A 22,839-nucleotide genomic window follows, 5' to 3' on the forward strand; every position below is an offset into this window, starting at 1 on the left:
GTGCCAACTTTTTTGCGATGCATGATGACACCCTCTCAGTGAGAGCAATGACTGAATTATATTGTCTGTGCAGACAAGAACAAAATTATTATTATTATTATTATTATTATTATTTTGTCATGAAATATCAATCAATGCGCGTTATCTGTTCATTGTAATTCAATGCACAACCTGATCATAAGGATAAACGATATTGTTTATTCATCAAATGCAAACTCGTACAGTCAAGCTGGAGTGAATTAGAAACAGCATACACATGCATAGTTCCTTTTTTCAAATTCAAAAATCAGTTCCAAGCGTGTTTCATTTCATATTCAGCAGTCAGCCTATTTACATTTGCAATGCAAAACGTGCAACAAATCAACATTATGAGCTATAGTAGAGGGTGGTAGAGTGTAAGAATTGAGTTATTAAGTGTCAATTAGCAGGGTCGGCACCCCATTAACTCATTCACTGCCATTGACGGCTATAGACGTCAAAAATTCAGTTGAACTATTTCTATTAGTTTCACTTTTTTTTTTGAGTGTGACAACCTAGATTTTTTTTTATTGTACATTTAAAACGGATATACAATTAAAAAAAAAATCGTCTGAATCTTTTATTTTATTTTTATTAGGGGCTTCAGGCAATTATTATTTTTTTTAATTGTAATTAATCACATGACTTCACTAGTTAACTCAAGATTAATCATGAATTTTATATCTGTTCTAAATGTACAGTAAAAAAAAAATCTAGGTTTTCATACTCTTATTAACAAAAGTGGAAAAAAATGTGAAACTAATAGAAATAGTTCAAATTAATTTTAGACGTCTATAGCCGTCAATGGCAGTGAATGAGTTAAGCTGCAGCATAACCAGGATAAGTATTAAATGACTCGACGAGCTGCATATAGAGCGTAACAAAGCAAATAAACATTATGGGTGTGACTGTTATGATGCTGTGGCTGTTGGATGATTAAAGGATAAGAAGAGTCCACCATCTCACTTGCGTGAGATGCTCATTGAGTCTTTAATTTCTTGCTGTGAGATCCACACTCGGCTCTTCTGGCCTTTGGGGCAAAACGCCTGATGGAGAAGGACACGACAATAAGAAGTCCGCAGCCCAACACGACTTCGTGGTTACCCGAGTCCTATTGTAAACGTAAAAGACGGTAGCGTGTGCTACCTTCTCTGGTAGAGGTAGATGAGAAAGAAGAGCTCGTCTCTGAAGCAGGAGAGTTGGTGAGAGGACAAGAAGGCCTCAGATGAGGAGAACACGGCAGCGCAGGAGCACAGGTCTGAAATCAGCGTGTTCACTCCCTGGTACAGAGAGAGAGAGAGAGAAATATAAACAATCAGGTGAAAAGCAATGTGATGAAACGTAAAAATGGTCAACTTCAGGGACGATTCCACTCACTCTGTACATCAACACTGCCCCCTGCAGGTGGTTCACAGATCTCAGCTGATGGGAAAAGACGGATGACATCGCATCAGGATTGAGATGTTTGGGATGCCACTGTGAAAAGTTGACAGAACTCACCTTGTGGTTGATAAATAGCTGAGGAGCCATAGACAGGAAGCCAAATGCATACACTCCTGTCAGGTAAGACACGTTTAGTAATCAGTTGTCAGGTGTTCCTTGTAATAATATTCAAGTAGTGTTAATATGACCTCACCAGTTACCAGGCTGTTGAGCATCCAAGAGAAGTAACTGTTAAAACAGAATTCATGTATGGGTTAATTCACACCGTAACACAAACACTTTTTATTTTTAAAAGTAAGAACATTTTGCTTCTCATTTTGTATTTATATTATAATGAATATAATTGCTTATAAATGCATTTAGTTTATAGCAATTATTTAATGAAATGAATAAATACAGTACATGTTAAAAATGTTGAAATATAAATTGTTTAATAATTCATGATAATTATCAATTATAGTTGCATTTAACCAACTACTCAATAAAATTAATGAAAACATTTAACATACATGTAAAATTATAGTTATTAGTTATTCAATCAACCAATTATTTCATTAGATAAATTAATCAGAAAACAAGAATGAAAAAGTAATATGTAGTACAATAGTTTATTTTTTATAAAATATGAACTCATGCTCATTCTTTATTTTATTGTTACTTAATATGTATCAATTAACACATTTTTACTATTTATTTTTAATCAGAAATGCAACTAAACCTTTCTAAATTATTTTTTTGTGTTTATTCCGAACCCATTTTTATTTTATTTCTCTAGCAGTGGTGTCCAAATTCTGTCTTCGAGGGCAGGTTTTGGATGTTTCCCTGCTCCAACGCACCTGTTTCCAATGCACAGGATCATTATCAGGCCTATGCAGATCTTGCTGATGAGCTTCATGTGTGTTGTAGAAGGGAAACATCCACAACCTGCAGGACTGCGGCCCTCGAGGACCGAGTTTGGACACCACTGCTCTAGCACATCAGATTTTCAAAAATAATAATTATAATATCATTAATTTAATATTTGTAGTAAGTTTTAATTAAATGTAATATTTTAACAATGCGTGGTAAAATCCGTGTTGTGCAAGCTTTTATAGTCAAACTTTAAAAGAAAAAAAGAAAATTTCTGATGCGCTTGAAAAAAAATTATTTTTTTAATCGTCGCAAAAAAGAAATTTAGGGACACTTAAAATAAAAAAATAAAAATTCTTAAAAACATGCTGCTTTTGAAAAAAAAAGACTTTTTTTTAATCATTGCACAAAAATACACTTAGCGAAACATAAAGCCAACTTTGATTCAAATTTGCTGTTGACCAGTTTAATTAAAGCTATGGAGGACGCCCCTCGGGTTGATGCCCGGGGCCCCCCACTCCGCCCCCCCCCCCCCCCTCCTTTGTACGCCAGTGTATCGGATGTGGCTTTTACAAGTTCAATATAATACAGCACTGGCAAGACTGTGCTCCAAATACAGACAATGCAGAGAAGAAGGGAAGACGAAAGTGAGCCACTCACCTTTTTTGCCGTAAATAGGCCAGTGAGAAAATAGCTCCACTGATGCACAGAGGATAGATCAAGTAGGACAAGTATGTGGACGCCTGGAAAGAAACGCCAAACGTTGAAATGGAAACGAAGACTACGAACTCATGACATTGAGCAGTAGAAGCACCTGCGTGTCAAACCCCACCGTCCTCCGCTCTTCTTCATCCAGCTTGCTCCCCTTTACGGAGAGACCAAATATCGATCGTCACGTCACTTAGCACAGACGCTAACGCGAATGCGTTTGATTCCGTACTCACACGGGGTCGCCTCCATCGCAAGTTGATCCGAAACACTTTAAACACCTTCCACACCTGATGAGAAAGCACCAATTCTCCTCTCCTGCTTTGTGTTGTTATGTATTTCTGACGTAATTAACAGTACCTCCACACATGCCGCCAGCCCGACAGGAAGTAGCACCAGCAGGCTGGTCTCCTCCAGCAGGTGCAGGAAAATCAGCAACGTGCCGAGACTTCGCCACAAAACTGGTTTGAAAATGCACAAAATGTAGTGCTCTGCAACCTCGCTTCATCGTTTCCTTGTAGCCTCCTACCGGATTTCCTGGACATTCCTGCCGTGCTCTTCTTTTTCCTCCAGGAGGTGACGTCATTTTTAAGAGCCAGAAATTCACAGATAAGCTGCGGAAGTTAGACAACAAGCACCTTGGCTAATGGTCTTTGAATTTAAACCTCATTGTACAAACATCTTCATATGATCTCAGTGGACACGGTCTTACTTGCAGAGCTGTGATGAGGGCGGTCAGCACTAACAGGTACAGATTAGAGCCCACCAGGGTCCCTTTAATCTCATCGATGTACTCCTCGGAGAAGCCTGCGTGAACAAAGAGAAGTTACTTTAAATCTCCAGGAGTGAGGCTGAGCACATTTTTTTTGTAATATGAGCAGCAAATTTCTTCCACTCATGTTCACCAAACTGCCGCAGGGAATACACCACATCCTGGAGATGCACCCAAAATCGGAATCTCCTCAAATAAATGCCCTGGTAGGACACCGTGAGGGGCAGGTGGGTGGTGCTTCTGTTGATCTGCTGTGGAAGGACGCATAGAGTGCAACGTCCTGAAATGTTCCCGGAAAGACAAATATCCCCCCAAAATTTTTTTGTGAGACGTGAATAGTGTGAGGTTGCTTTACCATGAGATCTCGGATTCGGAAGCTGAGCTCGTCAATCAGCAGCAGAGGAAGGTAGAGGATCCGTCTTCCCTCCTGTGAGCTGACAGAAGGTTGAAGTTGAATAAGTAGAGGATGAGTGCACGACATTTGATCATGTGACTTACATTCGAACGTAGCGCCGCATATCGCTGGGGAGTCCTCCCTTGGTGAAGGTGAAGTCCTCTGACATCATCGTGACCGACAGGCGGGGTCTCCAGTGGGATACAGGATGCTTTATTTTGGAGCTCTAATAAAGTCACAAACATCATTTATTATTATTATTATTATTATTTTGCTAGTGTTGATGGTAGAGATGGCACTTAAGATTAAACGGCCGCTGGTCTGTTTACTTTTGGCCTAGGATATTGGAGCGTTGACGGTCAATGTTAATATTTAGCATGTCAACGGTGTTTTCCATTATATGTTAGCATTAAGCTAGCAAGGCTTTCCTAAGGTGTGGTTGTTTGCGGTACACAAAGTGTAATTCTCTTTGTTGTCTATTTGTTTTGAAAGATAACTTGAACTGGGAGTGGTATTTAACAGCTCAAAGCCTCTTTTTGATGAGCTCTTTACTATTTGCTCAAATGAGTTGAGTTTATGCTCACAAGTCAAAGCAACAACAACAAAAAGTCGGAGTAATGGCTCATATCTTGATCAACTCAAATCAGGTCACTCGTCTCTCAAGGCACCATTATTGTCTTATACTGTGTATGTATGCCATAATAATAATCTTAATTTAGTTTTTTTAACCACTTTAAAAGGAAAATTCCCAACTGAAAGTATTCTAAAGTGTACAAACGAAAACGAGTGTACCTTCTGCGTGTCTCTGTGCCCTTCAGTGTTTGCAGGGCTGATACGGGTGGTAAGCAAAGCTGCATGGTGCACCTCTCGGCTGTCCTCCAAAGGGGAAACGCTGGCTTTGTGGACGTACACTACCGCATACAAGCTGCCGTTGGCTCGAGTCTCTTCCGGCAGGGGAACGTTCACCTGCCTGCACACAACCACAAACGCAACACAACAGGCAGGTGTTAGTAAAAATAGACCGTGAAGATATTTAGTTCAGGAGGCCAGATTAAATAAATGCCATTTTGCAACAAACTGTGCATTCTTTCACTAACAAGTGCAGTCTATTTGAATCTACTGCAGAATTACATGTTTTTAACTTTATCCTAGAAAAATGTGTTTGTACTGCAGAGGTTTAGAATAGAACGCATTGTTGTGCATACGAATACAAAGTGTGTGTTAACCCACCTCTCAAATGCAGAGTGCGGGTCAAATGGATCAATTCTCAGAGCCAGGTTGAGCTGACTGTTGTCTGGAACAAGGCAGGTGTACACACTCAACTGGAAAAGACAACATACAAGTTATTAATTCTCAGTTGTCTGGGGGCCTTGGGGAAGGGGGGGGTACCTGCAGTCTGGGTCTGGCCGACAGGTAGGAGGTGATGCAGTTCTCCCTTAGTCCCTCATCGCAGGACTTGGTGTTGAGAAATCCGTACAGCAGCCATGCGGTGTGAGCCATGTACACCATAAACACCCCCAGGAGGAGCTTGGCCATAGCGCTCCTCTTCTCGCCGCCGTTCGCAGGCTTGGAGTAGCACGATGGGAACATGATTCATCAAAACGAACAAAAGAAGTGAGAGAAAATGAATTTGGATTGGAAAGAGGCGGATTAAGGTCGACTGCGGTCACGCCGCAGCATCCTCCTTCTCGGGATGCTGATGATGGATGATGCTGCGCGAGAGCAGCCTTTGCGCTTCAACGCGCACTCACGACAACACGACCCACAAAGAAGGTTTCGAAGGACATTTATATTACGTCATAATACACGTAAGGAATACAAATAAATTAATATTTAAATTGAAAACATAAATATCAATGTTTATCCTAATTTATAGTTGTTTATGTTTTTTCTTCCAAAGACCTAAATATTTTTTTAGAACGATCTATCCACTCTGAAGATCTTTGGTGTCCTCGCGATGCATGATGGGTAGGGCACATCCTGTATCCTAAGTTTTCACCAGCCGGCTACTACGAGAACTTTATTAGCACTCCGACATCGTGTCGTGTGTATTTGTTAGTTTAGCTTATTTTATAGCGAGCGACGTGAAGCTCTGTTGTGTTTCTTGTGTTTGACGCCATTGTCAGTAAGATTTGAAATCGGCAACTTGGCTCGTAGCGCAAAGTGTCACTGATTAGTTGCTATGCTAACTAGCATAACACGAAAGTAACGAATGACGGTCACGTGAGGAGGGATACAAAATGATGACAGAAATACGGTAGCAAAAAATCAAAACATTATTATAAAACAGTTTGGCCTGAAGCTTTTATTTTCATTTCGTGTAGACTGGATAGGATACCACCACCATCAATTATGTGTCTTTTTATGGGGGGCTAGTGCCGTACACCTAATTTTCAGTCACCGTTGTTTTGCATGGTATTCGCTATAAGGCTGCTTTGGAGATGAAACTACACAGAATGCTGCTGAGTAGGTGTATGAGCTGTTCAAAGATGTATCTGCCGTCCAGGGGACACATTCAGTCAAAACGTCTTTTAGGCTCTTTTGGTGCAATCGCCTCCTGTATGGGAGCAAAAGAAACTACTGGTTCCATGGTTGATCGTGGCATGCTCTACTGCACAAGGTATGCAATGCCGGTGGCACCACTGTTCAACGGTGAAGGTGTTTCTGGGGCACTTTGTAGTCATGTGCCGCTTGAGTCGAGTAGAAGAGGTCCAATTTGCTTGGCAAGAAACAAGAACCTGCTGAGAGGAGGAGCATCGTGGCCTGGTAAGGACTGCTGACCATATATGTATGCCTCGTTGCTCATGATACTTACACTTAACAGTGCATGAGACGTATGAATGTTGAAACATTAAAAGGCAGCGTTTGAAGCAGAAAGATGTTCACAATATGTTGACGTAAAGGTCGACAGCTTTGGGATTTTTAGAAAAGATGAACTTCTCTTAGAAGTGCTTAACGCAGTTCATGTGTACTTTCACAAATGTTTTATTAATGTTGCCTGTGTTTTTTTTTAACAGTGTCCTTTGTCCGCCACAGAATGACCGAAGCTCCTCTTTCCACTGTGCCGCCACTTTTTGTTGTGGTAAGCTGTTTTCTGTTCATAGATGGACAGACATATAGTGGTTTTAGAAATGAATAACCTCGTCCCTGTAAATGATCTTGTGTGGTCTTCAGATTTTACACCATTTGCAGTTCTAAAGTAATTTCTTGTATTTTCACAGATGCGATTTGACCAAGAGGGAAATGTTACATCATTCGGTAAGTATAAAAGGGAAGGGGGGGAAAAAAACTGTTTTTGTTTTGTTTTCATCTATTTCGGTTGATATGTGTGCAATCAGACAGCATTTTTAAAATTGGCTCACTGGCTTGATCACATTTTCTACGTTGAACCTGTAATGTCAGGCTAGGTTTTCATGATCCGTCCATGCATCCATTTTCTATCGCACCTCATTAGCAGCACAGCGTATTTTGGTCGAGAGGCAACCAGCTGATCTTGTCTCTATTCAAACAACCATTGATTCACACATTCACAATTTTGAATATTCAATTAACCTTACATGCATTATTTAGTATGTTGTATGAAACTAAGAAAAAATGAAAGACAAATTGTAGACTCTCATTTTGTGGTTTATCATTATCATTGTAGTTTTTTTTTTCTTGTGAGCCGTGTACGTACAGGTATAGTTTATTACACACAGTATTATTTGAGCTGCTTTATCACTTGGCTTGCGTTTTATATGCTGTGCTCGTTTTGTTTTGTTTGTTTTACAGTTAGTGTCCAAAGTTCCGTAAGCATTTAAATAAAAGCTATCCCATTGTTGGTACACTTGAACTGACTGTTATGCTGTTTTTCTCGACTTATAGAGAAGAAGAAAAACGAGCTTTGCCAGGAGCTAAGCCTTCAGGCAAGGGACCTTCGCTTTCAGCACAGCAGCAGCATCACCACCAGAAACAACTGCATCATCCTACGAATGGAGGTATGTGAAAAATGTTGACAAAATGACTCCTCATAACATAACAACAAAAACACAGCAATCACCTTATTTATTTTTGTATTGCAGCCTAAAACTACATATAGTCATACCTCACGATTAATTGTTAAAAACAAAAAAACTCGAATACAATGTTAAAAAGAGCCCAAATGAATGCTGGGAATTCTTGAGTCTTGGGCATCATTTCCACTGTGGACAATCTTTTGCTTGTGCCACAGTGCAGTGTGTCCCTGCGGGGGATTGGGAGACGCTGAAGTAGAAGTAGCAAGAGTCTCCGCGGCTAATCATTCTACAGGGTGCGCGAATGTCCACCTTGCTCGCCACCTTGGTCAAAATGAGGTAGTTGCACTCGGCCTCGCACCTGATGACCAGATGACACACTCAGACAGAATCAATCACACCCAGTGATCATTTTAATGTAAAAGTTCTCACGTGTCTTTTTTGGGTCCTGTTCCAAAAGCCCGGCAGTCGACACAATCTGCGTGAGTCTGACAAGGGCCCATACAAGTAGGGCAATTCTCACAAGTCGGGCCCGCGTACGGCGGCTCACAACGACAGCTCCCGCACTGACACATGCCTCTCCCGTTACACACTTGCTGGTTTGATGCCATGCAGGAAGTTGCGTCGGTGGAGCAGCTGCAGTCCTCGTTGGTCCAGTCGTGGTCACAGACGCACTGTCCGCACTCGCACCTGCCGTGACCCCCACATATCCTGCGGAGGGAAGAAAATGTTGTTGGGCACATTTACAGCTTTCTACAAAATAAGAAAGCAAGTAATAGCTTATTTTGGTGATACCTGTGGTTGTGATACGGGCAATCAAAATTGCTACACTCGCAAAACGTCCCACTGTATCGTTCATTTGGGTTTTGTCGACTGCGGCAAATGCAGTCACCTTCGAAGCAAAATCCCCTGCCGCTGCACAATGGAGCGTTCGGTCCCTCGCGGCAGAATTTGTCATCTCTGGCAAACATTGATCCTCGATCGACCTGGCAATGTTGTCCAAGGTAAGGCTGGTAGCATTGGCAAGCGCCGCACACCAGCGCCCCCTTGCTGTTGCAAGCGGGACTGTTTTCCTCACGGTTTCCCTTGCAGTCGCACTCGCCTGGAGGGAATCAGTCAAAAGTGTATCAACTTGACTGCTGCACTACTGCTACTTTTTTTCCCCCCTACATTTTGCACCTACTCACACTCCACGTTTATCTCCAATTTGACACTTTGTGAAAATCTTCTTGATGTAATGTGGACAGACCAAGGCCCTGTTCTGTTAGTCCGATTTAGGTCATCATTAGTGCCGCAATGGGCAGCCTCAACATTCACCTGGGCATAAAGGATAGTCATTATTGTGAGTGTTTTTGGACAGAAGAGCAACAGCTACAAAAAAAAAACAAATTTCAATTAGATTGTTTTTTGTTTTTTTTTGCGTCAAAGTCTTAATTATCCTGACCTCCACCAGCATGTCCCCCTGACTTATGTTGCTGAATGTGATATTGACCCCAGCTGGCACGGGGCCGGTGTCCATATTCAGCGTTGTGATTGGCTGGTCTCTTGCCATGGTTATGTAAAGAGGGAAGGACAGGCTCACACCAGGCCGTAAATAGAGGGTCACTTCCTGGGGCTGCGGGAACACGGTCTCTGCCGTGAGCCCAGTGCTGTAAAAGTTCATCAGAAACTGTTAAGAAGTAGAATGCAGACATTCAGATGCATACAATTGATTTAGAGAAAAATATGCTTCGAACGTCAACGACTATTTAACCCTCAGATTAATTATGTTATTTGTGATAGGGGCCAAGAGGTTCCATTAAAAACATTTAACTCATTCACGAAATCGATTTTTGACGTCCATAGCCGTCAATGGCAGTGAATGAGTTAAAATACAATATTATGATATCTTCCATATAGTCTCATGTTTAGATTTATTCTGCAGCCTTAGTTGCCTGAATACTTAAAGTGGAAGTCAACCTTAAATATTTCTTGACAATAATATGTTATATGTGACCTCACTAGTCTAAACATGACATTTTGATTAACATTGGTTGGTGACCATTTTGTAGCGCAGATTCAGAAAAGAGGTGAGCTCTGATTGGTTGTCGCCTGAGCCCTGAGCAACATTGATGTCATCTTCAATCGACAGCAAGTGGCAAAATGGCCGCCCCCTGAGATGGATCAAATCAGCTGGATTTTGCTGCTTGACTCGTATTCCACTAACACAATGTTAACCGGAATACAGTGTTTTCCCAACCTGCTGTCATTCCTGCTGACATGAACTCGTCCTTGGGGGTTATGCATGTGACGCGTGTCACAGCCTGCCGTCCTTAGCCCACTCGAGGTGTCACAGCGACGTTTCGAGCGGGGGTCCGTGCACCACACACACTGCGGACCCGACACGACGCACTCGCTGCAGGTGGACGCGGACTTCAGACATGTTTGTTTTTCAGCCTGGCTGGACGACAGTAGCGGCAACAACAACAGGAAAAGACAAGCCGGCTTCACAGCCATCCTGCACACAAAAAATAAAATGTTCTCATCCATGGAGGCACTTTATTGAATATTGGTATTATTTGTAATGACTGTACTGTAAATAGACATTGTTTAACTTACTCAAGTTCCCGAATACGTTTTCTTGTCTCTTGGCTGCTTCGGAACGTCTGCCTCTTCAGATAGCAACACTTCAATAAGCTAAATGTTAAATGACTGCTTGGCGCCCCCACTAACTACATACGTAGCTGATGATGTAACTCATCGCATGGGTCAGCTTTCTTGATTTTTCCGCCTCTTCTATTGAGTTGACCTCTCACCGCAAATATTTACTGATCAGATCTGACTAATAAGTGACTACATAGTGTTTGTATTTTCTGTCAAGGAAAAGCATTTAAAGCAGGCTTTTTTTTTGTTGTTTAGATTTTAGTCCTAACGACATCTCAATCAATGTTCTTGTTTCTCCACAGTCCTTAAAAGCCATTGTGACTCCCCATCGCCTTTTGGTGTTGGATTTCCGCGGGCTGGGTTTGGAGCGCTGGCTCGTGCTGGAGCTCGCCCCGCAGCTGGCCTCACAGACGCACTCCCTGCCTTTTGAGTTCAGGGCACTGGAGGCCATCCTGCAGCACAGGGTGAGGTGGAAAGCGCGTATCTGTTGGAACGACGCGACAAGATAATGCTCAAGCACGCTCCCGTCCGCAGGTAAACAATCTACAAACACGGCTGAACGAAGTTGAGCCGGTCATTTTGGATGTTTTGGAATCTCTGGTGGATCCGAAAATCCTGTCTGCAGATAGAAGTAAACTGCACATACTGCTGCAGAACAGTAAAAGGTAACCAAATATCCAGAGTTGAAAGGTTGCAATTAACAGATGTAGAATTGATCAAGATGATTTAATAGTATTATTCAGCAACCACATTTTAGTATTTATATCGATTATATGAAACATTTATCAAGTTTGATGTTTGCTGTTTACACTTGATTTAACGAACATCATTTTGTTGCTTGAAACCCGTCATCAGTTTATCAGAGTTGGAAACGGACATTAAAGTTTTTAAGGATTCTCTACTGAAGATTTTGGATGAGGACGAAATCATCGAAGAGCTGTGTCTCACCAAGTGGACAGACCCGACACTTTTGTAAGTCAAACGCTCTGGTGCATGTACAATTGTTCTACAGAACAGTACATTCCATAGAATTCTTCACACACAAAAATAAATAAATCCTATAATAATGTATTAAATGTGCCAAAGTTAAACCTTTCCTCAAAATTGTGAGATCTGAGTAATTTGTTAAATGTCACACACTATATGGAAAATTGTGAAAAGCAAAAAAACAAATGCATTAATACTTCTAAATCAACTTCTCATATGCTTGCAATTTTCTTGTGTCAGAAAATGTGTCCACGTTTCTGGTGATTTTATTTTAACTGTATATGTGACCTTGGCATTTGTGCCACCATTTTGTCCTAAATTCCAATGTTACACTGCATACTTGATTTTCTGCTTCTATGGACAGCTAACTTATTCTTACACGATAGTCTGTTTGTTTTTCTAGAGAGGCGAGCCATTTGGGGATCGACCATGCAGAGGAGATGGAACTGTTATTGGATAATTATTACATGCAGGTAATGTTTGCACATTTATAAGCGCGAGTGACTTGTACGCAAAAACATTTTGTTTGTTGTTGTGCCATGCAGGCTGAGGAGCTTGGCAACAAGGCCAGGGAGCTGAAAGGTCTGATTGATGACTCCGAGAGTGTCATCTTCATCAATCTGGACAGGTGCGCGTTATTGTCCATAAATGCAATTTGAAAGATCTGCGACAGAATAAGGTGGAAATGCGATTGCTCTCTGTTCTAGCAATCGAAATGTGATGATGCGTTTGAACCTGCAACTGACCATGGGGACCTTCTCACTCTCCTTATTTGGTCTCATCGGTGTGGCCTTCGGAATGAATTTGGAGTCGTCTTTCGAAGAGGTGACATTGTCTTTGGGCTTCATTTGTGGCCATATTTTATAGTCCTTCGAGAACCTTTATTAAATTCCTGACGAATGGTTCTTTTACAAAATATGAGGATTGAACAAATGTTGATTTTTGTATGACTATTTGTGTTGTGTTTTGGGGGTCTGTAAGATTTTGTGAGATTTGATTTTAGAAGTACATAGCAAGCCGTGTATGGCCTACGGGCTGTAGGTTCCGCACCTTGCCCGAAAACCACCAAAACGACATTCAGTAACACGTTTTTCTGTTTTCCAGGACACGTTTGTTTTTTGGCTGGTTACAGGATTCATGTTCCTCGGCAGCGGTCTGATTTGGAGACGACTGCTGTCATTTCTAGGACAACAACTAGAACCTGCATTATTACCACCGGTAAAACTCATACACACATTTCATCCATATTTATGGCTTAAATACTTACAAGCTCCTGATAAAAAAATTAAAAAAAGATTTCAACTGTCTTTTTTGTTTTATGACAGATTGCTCCAGTTTGGAAGAGAAGTCTGAAAGCATCAGACATGAAGACTGGAGTGAGATGATGCTACCAACCTTGAATTTAACAAGCTTGAGCACTTTTAAGGACATTAGACTGACCTCATGTGTTCTACACCGAAGACACAAATCGCTTGTTCCCTATCAGGATCCTGTTGAACTTTTGTCCTTGTGCATACGGCGTGTCTTCAACGTGAGTGTGTAGATACTCCACATTTATTTGTCCTTTGGTGCAAAAGCCAGTTTAAAGTGTGTTAAGTGTCATTTCCTCGCCTTAAAGTACTTGATACTGCAATATATTTTCATCATATGGCTCATATCTGGGTTGTTTATTTCATGACAATATGACAGATATTTTTGTGTGTAATTATTTACGATAGAGTTCACATTGTGATAATTTATATCCAGTTAATCCTCAACCTTTTTTATTGTTGGGTCATGTAGATGTTTATGTCATGTAGATAGCTATTTAAAAGCAGTCCTCCATTTTGACCTATCATTAAATAGTCCGTAGTCCTTTATTAAAAAGTGTTCAAAGTATGGATGTCATAATGAATAATAACTGAATATAAAGAAAATGCAACTTCTGTTTCCTGCTTGTCATTCACAGGAACGGTTGTTTTTCTAATACATTTTAATTAAATTTCAGTAAATATTGGTTCAGCTGTGTGATTATTATTTTTTCTAGTTATCTGAATTAATTTTGATCATTTATCTTTTCTCTAGAGGCCAGCAGATATTCAAGTATGAAAGTAATGTTTTGGTAACAACTTCCTTTTACATTGTTGCATTTGCGGTATAAAATGTTGGCCAAAAATTAGGGGAGGTATTTTTCCAGAATAGAAATGAATCATGCACTGAACGTTAAGATAAAAGTTCTAATTTGCCTCAAAATGCTTTTGTTGTTGTTTGCATGTTTTCCCCATGCTTGTACGTGTTTCCCCATTCTCATATTCCATAAACATGTCAGGTTGTCAGGTGTGAATGCTTATTTATCAATTTGGACCCAAGCTCATCTACAACACACACACACACACACACACACAAATCGGGGGGAAATATATCAATATATAAATCCGCGGATGCCGAAACGCGAGTATGGGGGGTGGGCGAACTATTTTTGAAAACAATTTTGCCACCATTATGTGTGTTTATTTACCCCACAGAGGGCGCTATCACTTTGTATCACTTGAACAATGCTGTATGTGAGAGTGATTCAAATGTTATTGAGCAGTGAGCACGCGATGATGTCATGAGTATTGATGATGCCGAGTGTTGTGCCAGTATGCGTGGTGTGTCGCAGCCACTAGTGGGCTCCGTGCAGCCTGAGCCGCCGCTGCAGGAAGGCTGCCTGGCGGCCTCGCTGTCGCCTTGAGAAGAAGAAGAGGAGGGGGATGCCACGGCCTGTCAGCCCCAGGCATCCATCATCATCATCATCCAGCCAAAGCCGGTAGGCTGGCTGTCCCGGGCGGGCAATGGCGGCGCCTACCGCTCGTCTGGATGACGGCTGGCCGAATTTGTGTGCTGATCGGCCGCTGAAAGGAGCTGTGCCCGCCGCGGAGATGGTCTTCCTGAATGCTGTCGATGGCGGCGATGATGATGATGATGATGATGATGATGGGAGACCTCCGGATGCAGATCTGGTGGACGATTTCGACGGGACTTTGTCTTTGTGCTTCGGGGATGGAAGCCCCGCGGAGGGCAACGTCGACGCGGTGACGGTGATCACGGAAGAGATGCTTCTACAGGGGGACGAGTGAGTAATGTTGTTGTCCTCATTTTCATTATGTCTTTTGAATGAATGTCACGCTGTAAATGACGTCATCGGTTAGTGCTACAACTTTCAATAAGCTGAACTTTCATGCTATGCTATTAGGTCAAAAAATGAATTGTATCGGATTGCGAGACGAGAGAACGGCGGTGACGTATTTGTACGTAACTCGGAAAGGGCCGTCGTCAATCGCTAAGCGAGCACACCGTTCGTATGTCGATGCCGTTGTAAACAGCTGAGAACCCTCTGGGTCAACAACGTTTTTTGAAACTGAGAGCTACTTCTTGGTTAGCCTGCTGATTGTCAAGAATTTACAGTTTGGTACACACTTCTGAAAGGGATAAACATCAATAGATGGAACACTTTATGAATATCTGCCAGGGTTAACATTTTCAAATGACCGCTAGAAAATCACAATGTCCAATCAGACCTATTTTTAGAGTAGTCCTGCGAGCTACTCGTGTGGTCCTTGGGGGCCCGCAAGCACCACATTGGTGACCCCTGATATTTATTATACTGTACATGTAAAACGTATGCATATAAAATATATTAATCATACTGTCATATTAGTCAAATTTACATTCAAACATTCATTATGTTGCACATATAATCTAAAACCTCTGCTTTTTTTTTTTTAATGTTTCCACAGGATCTGGAATGCTTTAACCCAAAGCCACGGACAAGTGATGGCGATGGATTGGAAACATTCCCAAACACGCTCCCTCCACATGTCCACATTCAACCCAGAGGAGAACTCGGTCAGTGACTCCGCCCCTCGCCTCCCTACGACTTGTCCCACTTCTATTACCCAAATCTCAACCATGCTTCGAGCCACCAGTGATTAACCCCCCCCCCCCCCCCCCCCATTGTGGCGTCTACTCAGAGTCAGACGAGTGTCATCGCGGCGGATGCGTCTGAAGTCGAGGAGCTGAGGGAGCAGCTGGACATGCACGCCATCATCGTCTCGTGCCTCGGCGAGGAACCGCTGTTCACGGCCGAGCAGGTGAGTGGCGTATAAGAGCTTTTCAAAAGCAGATGAGGATGCAGCTTAAGATGGCTGTGGAGGGATTTAGAGGCGATTCTCGTTAATTAATAATTGCTGGCCTGATGCGCGTGTGTTGACTTTCTGTGTAGGTGATTGAGGAGATTGAGGAAATGATGCAGGACTCGCCTGACTTTGAAGCACAGCACAATCCTTCGCAGTCGGACCTGTCTGTGTCCTCTTTGGATGTTCAGCGCCCCAGAAGAAGTCCAAGTTACGAAGAAGGTGAGTGTGGCGTTCCACACGATGGACTTGGTGTCTGTGTCGAGCAAGGTCATGGAAATCGCCACGGCTTGCGCAAAATAAGGAAATTGGTGTCGTTTTACAACGCTCTTTAGTCATTTTGAACATTAAGGAGCATTAATAAATTTGTTCTTAACTCATTCACTGCCATTGACGGCTGTAGACGTCAAAACTTCATTTGAACTATTTCTATGAGTTTAACTTTTGAGTATGAAAACCTAGGAAAAAAATTATTGTACATTTAGAACAGATATAACATTTGTGAGTAATCGTGAGTTAACTAGTGAAGTCATGCAATAAATTAAGACAATTTTTAATCGCCTGATGCCCCTAATTTTTAATAATCTTTTCTTCTTTTTCTTTAAAAAAAAAAAAGAAGGAATTATAGGTTAACATTTTTTTTAAACTTAACATGATACACATTTCTTCTGTACTAAATATTCTATATTTTGTTTTAAAAAAGAAGTGGAAAAAAGTGTTTTGTTGTTGTTTTATATTTACCCAAATATAAAAAAATAATAATAATTTAAATCTGTAATTTTAATAATGCAATATTTTTGCTCAGAGTTATTCCATTAGAATCTAATGCCGGCCCATTTTTATTCTTATCTGGACATGCAGAGTTTCCACCCGACGACGATACTAATTTTGGATTTATTTGATTAAATTAATTGTAATTTATGCATTTAATTTTTTTTCATGCAAACTGGATTAGTAGAAGAAAATAGATGATTTATGTTGCATCACTAACAAGCGCGCATGCGCAGGAGTGCGTAGACTCAACGTGGCGGAGCTCAACGAGCGTCTGGAGGAGACGGAGGGCGCCGTCACCGGCCTCTCGGAGGAGCTGGTGCAGCATTTGGCTCTCAGGGACGAGCTGGACTTCGAGAAGGAGGTGAAGAACGCTTTCATCTCGGCGCTCATCGACGTGCAAAACCGGCAGAAGGAGCACCGCGAGGCGCTGAAGAAGAAGAAGAAGCTTCAAGGGGCGGCGGGGATGTCGCAAGGCCACGCCCAGAAGTCGCTCGGATCAGTGAGTTGATCATTTGTGGCACGTCCGGCGGCATTTATGTTCCTTCATTTCTGTCTCTTCTGCTCTTTCCTTCATCGTCAGCGTTTCAGCATGGAGGGCCTCTCCTCTGTGATTCAAAACAGCTTTCGGCAAACGTTCGGGAGCGGATGCCGCGAAAGACAGGTTTGTTTCTAAAATGGTGACATTTTAGTGCCATGTATCCTTTGAGAGTCACCATTTGATGAAGTAACTCATTGATGATGTTTATTTCATTTGCAGTATTTGACCACCGTCATCCCGTATGAAGAAAAAGGACACCCTCCTTCCATCGAGGACCTCCAGGTCCTCGTCAAAAGTAACTTTCTTTCGTCCTGCATCATTACGTTTCATTCTTGGAAAGTGACCCCCCCCCCCCCTTCTACTCCCATTTACCACATTTCAGTTCTGCATGCGATGAGAGACGACAGCGACAAGGTGCCCGCTCTCTTAACAGACTACATACTCAAAGGTAGGCCATGCTCCAAGTTCATTTTGCAATGTGACTTTTCCTGTTCGTCATATTCATATTCTGTCATGCTAAGAGTTATTGGGCGTATCATATTTAGCAATGTGAATGATCGACGGCTAAATAAATGGAAGTTTGACAAGAATCTGTGGTCTCATTTCCCATTAAGATGAATTATATTTGTGATAATTTGATCTACAGTCCCGGTTGTTATCATTAAACCTTCATTAAGTGTACAAGCAACGCATTGTAGTAACGTTTTATTATTGATAAATAATGGATCGTCCCCGATTATTACTAATGCTGGTCAAAAGTACTTTTAGACATTGCCATCTTCTTTTTTCACAGTAGAAAACAGTTCCCTTAGGTGTCTAGATAACATGCATGTGATGTGTTTTTATCAAAGTACCCTAAGGATTGAGAATTGTTGCACAATTAACACCCCATATTTCTTGTCTTGCTCAAGTCAGCCATTTTTTAGGGTCCCCGCACAATAGCTGTTAACTCATTCACTGCCATAAATTCATTTTAAAACAATTATTCAAATTTTTTTAAATTGTATTTAATCGCAAGACTTCACTAGTTAACTCACGATTAATCAAAAATGTTATACTTGTTCCAAATGTACAATAAAAAAAATTCTAGGTTTTCCTACTCTTGTTAACAAAAGTGGGAAAAATGTTAAGCTAATAGAAATAGTTCAAAAAAAAGTTTATAGCCGTCAATGGCAGTGAATGAGCTAATTAATTAATTTTTTTATTTCTTGTATTTTTGTTCTGCCTTTCCATTTCATAAATAGCCTATTGAGTAAAAAAAAAAAAACTTGCATTTTGTAATTTACTCTTACCACTATACTGCTTCAGAGGGCAGTTTTTATCATATTAATCTTTAAATGTATCTAAAAGTAACCCATACACTTTGCCAACATCGGATTCCTTCTCTCTCTAATTACAATCATGAAAAAGGCAGGCAGGTGATCCCTAATGTCGTTTCAATAATGAAGCACTTATCATATCGCTTTACATATTTGTAAATATGTTATCAATCACAGATACACACCGAGCTGTTATTCAGGCTCTGGACATCAATTCAATAAAAAAACATGTTTGGTTAGATTAGGTATATCTGTGTTAATAGTCACCACAAACACGGTTCGATGATGCATGATTATGACAGTTCAGTGTCCAAAATTTATTTGAGGCATATTTTCCCCCTAAATTTGGGTCCAATTACAACATTAACTAGTCAAAATGCAATTTCTGCAGAAATTGCGTGGAAATGCTGAAAAGTTGAATGTTATTAGCTGAATGCTAAGATTTGAATGCACGTGCTTATGAAGTCAATTGAAAGATAAATGATGTGAAAATTACACATCTTTAATTGTAGTTAAATGACAAACGAATAAAAAGAAAACTTGAACTGCAATCTGTCTAAGGTGGGATTTATTAATGTCAGAGAAATGATGATCTATTTCCTGATGTGTTAGTCAGTTGGTATCGAACCATCGAATGTACTCAAATGTGGCCCAAGCAGGGTTTGGAACCGAGGTTCTGCGTGGTGGAAGGCAATCACTCTAACCACTGAGCTTACATGACGTATTTATTTATTTATTTTATTTCATCCGATGTTGAAAGCTAACATGCATTTTAATCATTTCAGTGAAATTATAATGCATTTCTTGATATGATAGTCAGTTGGTATACATGTATATCACTTAGCATAACGGCCATGGATATATTTGCAATGTACGGTCGGAGGCGGGATTTGAACCTGCGACCTCCTGGTTATTGGACAATCGCACTTTACTAACTGCGCCACTGCATCAGTCAGACACTTGGCAATGAGAATCAGTTGTATGCGTGGAAGTGGGCGTGGTAAAAGTGGCACAAGTTCAATGTCAGTCCCATTAAAAATGAATAGGTGACAAAAATTCTTTCTTCATCACATTGTCTCCACTTTTTCCATTCGTTTGTTTCAATTTGAATTCATGCCCTAATGCTGCCTTGCTTTCGCTAGCTGTGGTGTGAGCGACGGCCTGGCAGGTTTGTGACATCTTCATGTGACCCGCACTGTTGTGGTGTTGTTGCTCGCTGTGGCCACGCGTCCCTTTTTCCACAATGTAACCGTGGTGCACTTTGAACCCAGTTTTCACTCCGTAGTTTCGTGAACCGGCGTCACAATGCCCACTGCAGCTTCATGCATGGTTGATCTCTGATCATGTGCAGAGCCACTGATGATACTTTGCACTTTCTTGATTCATAATTGAATGTGATACACTTTTACAACCCAAAGTATTTTTCATCAACTTGTGGCATACAGTTACTGCCACAACAATAACTACACATGCACAAGCTAACGAGCCAATACATTCCAATACGAGCTGTAGGGATGTAACGATAACGGTAATATTGTGATATTGCGATATTAAAATTCCCACAATATCGCCGCTGTCATGTTATGAACTTACGATATTAAAAATAGCACATCTGTACGGAAGAGGATTAGGGCCAGTGAAGAGAAAACAAAAAGGTTGGCATGATTCTGACTTTATTGTCAGAATTCTGAGTTTAAAGTGAGAATTCTGACTTCATTCTCAGAATTCTGACTTTCTAACTCCCCCCCACAATTCATAGCGCTATGTCACAATGTCACAATTCTTACTTTAAAGAAAGTCAGAGTTCTGAGATTAAAGTCAGAATTCTTTTTTTTTCTCTTCACTGGCCCTAATCCTCTTCTGTACATCTGTTGAAAAGGCCAGTTTAATTTTCACATTTGTGTAGTTCCCTCTAGCCCTCCAGTGGTTAGTTTATTAGTGCACTTTTATTTTAATTAGGCATGTTTTTGGCTCTCTACCGTTCATTTAATTAAGACCCACGCTAATTGTCAGATGAACTGCACAGACCATGATGCTTAGCTAAGCTAATAATAGCACATGACAATACATTGACAATACAATGACTGGCCAAGCCTATTTCTTTGTCGCTGTTGTTATTATGTGCAAAAACTCAATTATTGTGCTTTTTTCCCCACTATGAGACTTTTTTTTTTTACAATATTGTGAGTTTGTATGCAGTATCTTGAGCTTTTTGTATATCTCCACCCCCCACCCAATATCGTGATACTATCATATTGTGACATTTGGATATCGTTACATCTCTTAACGAACTGTACTAAATATTTAGTATTTTCCATTTTAGCTCAATATGGGTTACTTTCTAATAGTGTCAAATATTAGCCATAATTCTTGTATTGGATCTTGTTAATTGTGTATGTGTTTTAATGTTGTGGTTGCCGAATGTGAAATGTAATTGATGTATTCAAATGTTTTCCTATTTTCCCCCTCCGCTTTATTTTCCATTGAGTGATTTTTACCACTGACTCCATGCTAATATTGATCTGTCTGCTGTTCCAGTGCTTTGCCCAACGTAGCCTGGGGGGGACGGATCCAAACACTGCGGAGAGGCTTCGGATGATGAAGATTGTTTTCCACAAGCACAATTATTAATTTCAGCATGTTGTTTCTTGTGTTTTGTTAGTTTAATTCCTTTTTTTTTTTTGTATGATTTTGATGAGTCTGTGTTAGTTTGTATTTGTAACTTCTGTTTTTTATTTATTTATTTATTATCCGTCAAAGGAATATGCCCGAGAAGCAATGCGAGCTTTGTAGCTGCATTGCTTGTGCGATGCAAAGGGCTTTGCATTAATCCAAAGTGCTTACGACCTGCTGAGCCATGATCAAATGTGCACGAAGCGCAGCGGGGCTTCTGGGCTAATCTACACAGAGGTCAATTTGAATTATCAACACAGCTGCTGCTTATTATTAAACAGCACTGACACTGCAAGACACAAACACAGATAAGATGTTAGCCGGGCAAAAGATGTTGACGCGTAAGCGGCAAGAGATCAGGGAACATAGCACATAATAACAAAGTTAGCGATCCTTCATCTAAAAACAAATATGTGTTATCATCAGTTATCAGTATTCCACCAAATCGAGATTACGGCCACTGTGAAGAAGATTGTGTTTTGCACGGACTACAACGAGCTAATTAACTGACCGACTATGCATTTGAGTGATAATTTGTACCCGTTTGACCCCAGCACTGACACTCATTTGTGTCACTCAGCCTGCCGTGCACAGAGCAGTCAACGCTGCAGGACTTGTCATTGTGGATGTATTGAATACATGCTGCCTTTTGAAAACTTTTCTACATTGTAAAGAACCTATTTTCAATGAATGTCTTATTGCTAGATGACGTGTTACCTGTTTCATTGCTCATTTGTTTTGCAAATGTTCCATTTTAAATATATTTATAAGACCACATTATTTGCTGTCTGTGATATTTTTAAAAGACTATCTTAAGCCTCCTTTTAAAAATGCGCGTCTGCACTTATTACACCTCACTTTGCTTATCAAATGCACCTTAACAAAGCAATTCAAATATTTATCATTCAAAATATTTTAACAAAAACTCAATATAATATTTTTTTTTCACATTTATTATGAAAAGGAAATAAATGAATTAGTCCAGCATGAGGCCCATTCGTTTTTCCATATGGCATCGTCAAGTCTGGCTCACCTATAGTTGCTTCAAAAGAATATGCAAGTGGTACGTTGAGGCTGCTCACTCAGTGTATATTGCCATATACATGTACACTGATTAAAAAGATACAGTTTTTTTTTTTAATTGCAATGGCTCCAAGTTTGCGAAAGGCTGAGCAATAATTATAATAAATTGAAAATGATTACTGGTGCTGAAAAGTGTCAGTGTGGAATGTGAGTGGTTGAGGGATGGTGGAACCAAATGCAGGGAAACAGAACTGGACAAACACAACGGACTGAGGCCCCGTCCAGACGGAAGCAAAGTCGGCTTCGTTCCTCAAACCAAGTCTCGTACCCACAGAAGCATTTCAAGACTTGCGTGTGTCCAAAAGAAGACGCTGAGGACGTTTAACGGCTGTAATGTATATGCCGAGTCTGGAGTGGCGCTGTAGCGCAGCCACAGGGAGTTAAGGGAAAGCGTAGAAGAAGAATCAGCGAAGAAGACAAAAACGTTTTTTTCTAACTATTGCAATCGACAGAACAAACATGGCTTTGCATGTATCGAAACAACATGAAAAA

At 40.8% G+C, this 22,839-nt stretch overlaps 4 protein-coding genes across 5 annotated transcripts; 2 read left to right on the plus strand and 2 right to left on the minus strand.

Moving 5' to 3' along the window:
- Nucleotides 1-178: 178 nt before the first annotated feature.
- LOC147172072 (lipid scramblase CLPTM1L-like) lies at nt 179-5,940 on the minus strand. Its single transcript, XM_086079225.1, has 17 exons — nt 5,574-5,940; nt 5,415-5,506; nt 4,977-5,154; nt 4,289-4,410; nt 4,146-4,224; nt 3,924-4,041; nt 3,731-3,825; nt 3,548-3,632; nt 3,379-3,479; nt 3,255-3,308; nt 3,125-3,175; nt 2,971-3,053; nt 1,655-1,689; nt 1,519-1,574; nt 1,396-1,440; nt 1,165-1,298; nt 179-1,064 (listed from the first exon to the last, which is right to left on the minus strand). Exons 1-17 carry the CDS (start codon nt 5,772-5,774, stop codon nt 998-1,000), a joined length of 1,596 nt encoding a protein of 531 aa, XP_085935351.1. The 5' UTR covers nt 5,775-5,940; the 3' UTR covers nt 179-997.
- On the plus strand, nt 5,593-13,802 carry mrs2 (magnesium transporter MRS2). The gene is made up of 12 exons (XM_086079226.1): nt 5,593-6,950; nt 7,202-7,266; nt 7,406-7,442; nt 8,049-8,161; nt 11,122-11,283; nt 11,354-11,484; nt 11,675-11,791; nt 12,210-12,279; nt 12,352-12,434; nt 12,514-12,631; nt 12,911-13,024; nt 13,132-13,802. Exons 1-12 carry the CDS (start codon nt 6,626-6,628, stop codon nt 13,189-13,191), a joined length of 1,395 nt encoding a protein of 464 aa, XP_085935352.1. The 5' UTR covers nt 5,593-6,625; the 3' UTR covers nt 13,192-13,802.
- Nucleotides 8,214-11,867, minus strand: LOC147172074 (integrin beta-1-like). Its single transcript, XM_086079227.1, has 7 exons — nt 10,775-11,867; nt 10,416-10,673; nt 9,621-9,825; nt 9,364-9,493; nt 8,972-9,278; nt 8,609-8,887; nt 8,214-8,537 (listed from the first exon to the last, which is right to left on the minus strand). The coding sequence occupies exons 2-7, from the start codon at nt 10,670-10,672 to the stop codon at nt 8,357-8,359; spliced, it is 1,359 nt and encodes a 452-aa protein (XP_085935353.1). The 5' UTR covers nt 10,673; nt 10,775-11,867; the 3' UTR covers nt 8,214-8,356.
- A 557-nt stretch (nt 13,803-14,359) lies between the features above and the next one.
- Nucleotides 14,360-22,041, plus strand: fez2a (fasciculation and elongation protein zeta 2a). Of its 2 annotated transcripts, XM_086079229.1 has the most exons (10): nt 14,360-14,900; nt 15,565-15,673; nt 15,799-15,918; nt 16,050-16,182; nt 16,968-17,233; nt 17,315-17,395; nt 17,492-17,567; nt 17,655-17,720; nt 19,734-19,759; nt 21,130-22,041. In XM_086079229.1, the coding sequence occupies exons 1-9, from the start codon at nt 14,620-14,622 to the stop codon at nt 19,742-19,744; spliced, it is 1,143 nt and encodes a 380-aa protein (XP_085935355.1). In that variant the 5' UTR covers nt 14,360-14,619; the 3' UTR covers nt 19,745-19,759; nt 21,130-22,041. The 2 variants fall into 2 exon arrangements, with proteins under 2 accessions (XP_085935355.1, XP_085935354.1); XM_086079228.1 differs by lacking the exon at nt 19,734-19,759 and having other exon boundaries at nt 14,362-14,900.
- Nucleotides 22,042-22,839: the final 798 nt, after the last annotated feature.

The sequence above is a fragment of the Leptonotus elevatus genome, chromosome 6 (assembly GCF_054856555.1).
Source record: "Leptonotus elevatus isolate MCC_2025b chromosome 6, RoL_Lele_1.0, whole genome shotgun sequence".
Lineage (NCBI taxonomy): Eukaryota > Metazoa > Chordata > Actinopteri > Syngnathiformes > Syngnathidae > Leptonotus > Leptonotus elevatus.

Bases quoted from the DNA above. Each gene is read 5' to 3' on its own strand.
- LOC147172072 (XM_086079225.1), bottom strand. From the start codon at position 5,774: ATGTTCCCATCGTGCTACTCCAAGCCTGCGAACGGCGGCGAGAAGAGG. The intron at 1,441-1,518 runs GTGAGTTCTGTC...TTTTCCCATCAG, and splicing joins AGCTATTTATCAACCACAAG to CTGAGATCTGTGAACCACCT. The intron at 1,299-1,395 runs GTGAGTGGAATC...TCTCTGTACCAG, and splicing joins GGGCAGTGTTGATGTACAGA to GGAGTGAACACGCTGATTTC.
- mrs2 (XM_086079226.1), top strand. From the start codon at position 6,626: ATGAAACTACACAGAATGCTGCTGAGTAGGTGTATGAGCTGTTCAAAG. The intron at 7,443-8,048 runs GTAAGTATAAAA...CTCGACTTATAG, and splicing joins GGGAAATGTTACATCATTCG to AGAAGAAGAAAAACGAGCTT. The intron at 11,485-11,674 runs GTAACCAAATAT...ACCCGTCATCAG, and splicing joins CTGCTGCAGAACAGTAAAAG to TTTATCAGAGTTGGAAACGG.
- LOC147172074 (XM_086079227.1), bottom strand. From the start codon at position 10,672: ATGGCTGTGAAGCCGGCTTGTCTTTTCCTGTTGTTGTTGCCGCTACTG. The intron at 8,888-8,971 runs GTATCACCAAAA...TTCCCTCCGCAG, and splicing joins TGCCCGTATCACAACCACAG to GATATGTGGGGGTCACGGCA. The intron at 8,538-8,608 runs GTGAGAACTTTT...TCTGGTCATCAG, and splicing joins ACAGGACCCAAAAAAGACAC to GTGCGAGGCCGAGTGCAACT.
- fez2a (XM_086079228.1), top strand. From the start codon at position 14,620: ATGGCGGCGCCTACCGCTCGTCTGGATGACGGCTGGCCGAATTTGTGT. The intron at 14,901-15,564 runs GTGAGTAATGTT...ATGTTTCCACAG, and splicing joins ATGCTTCTACAGGGGGACGA to GATCTGGAATGCTTTAACCC. The intron at 16,183-16,967 runs GTGAGTGTGGCG...GCGCATGCGCAG, and splicing joins AAGTCCAAGTTACGAAGAAG to GAGTGCGTAGACTCAACGTG.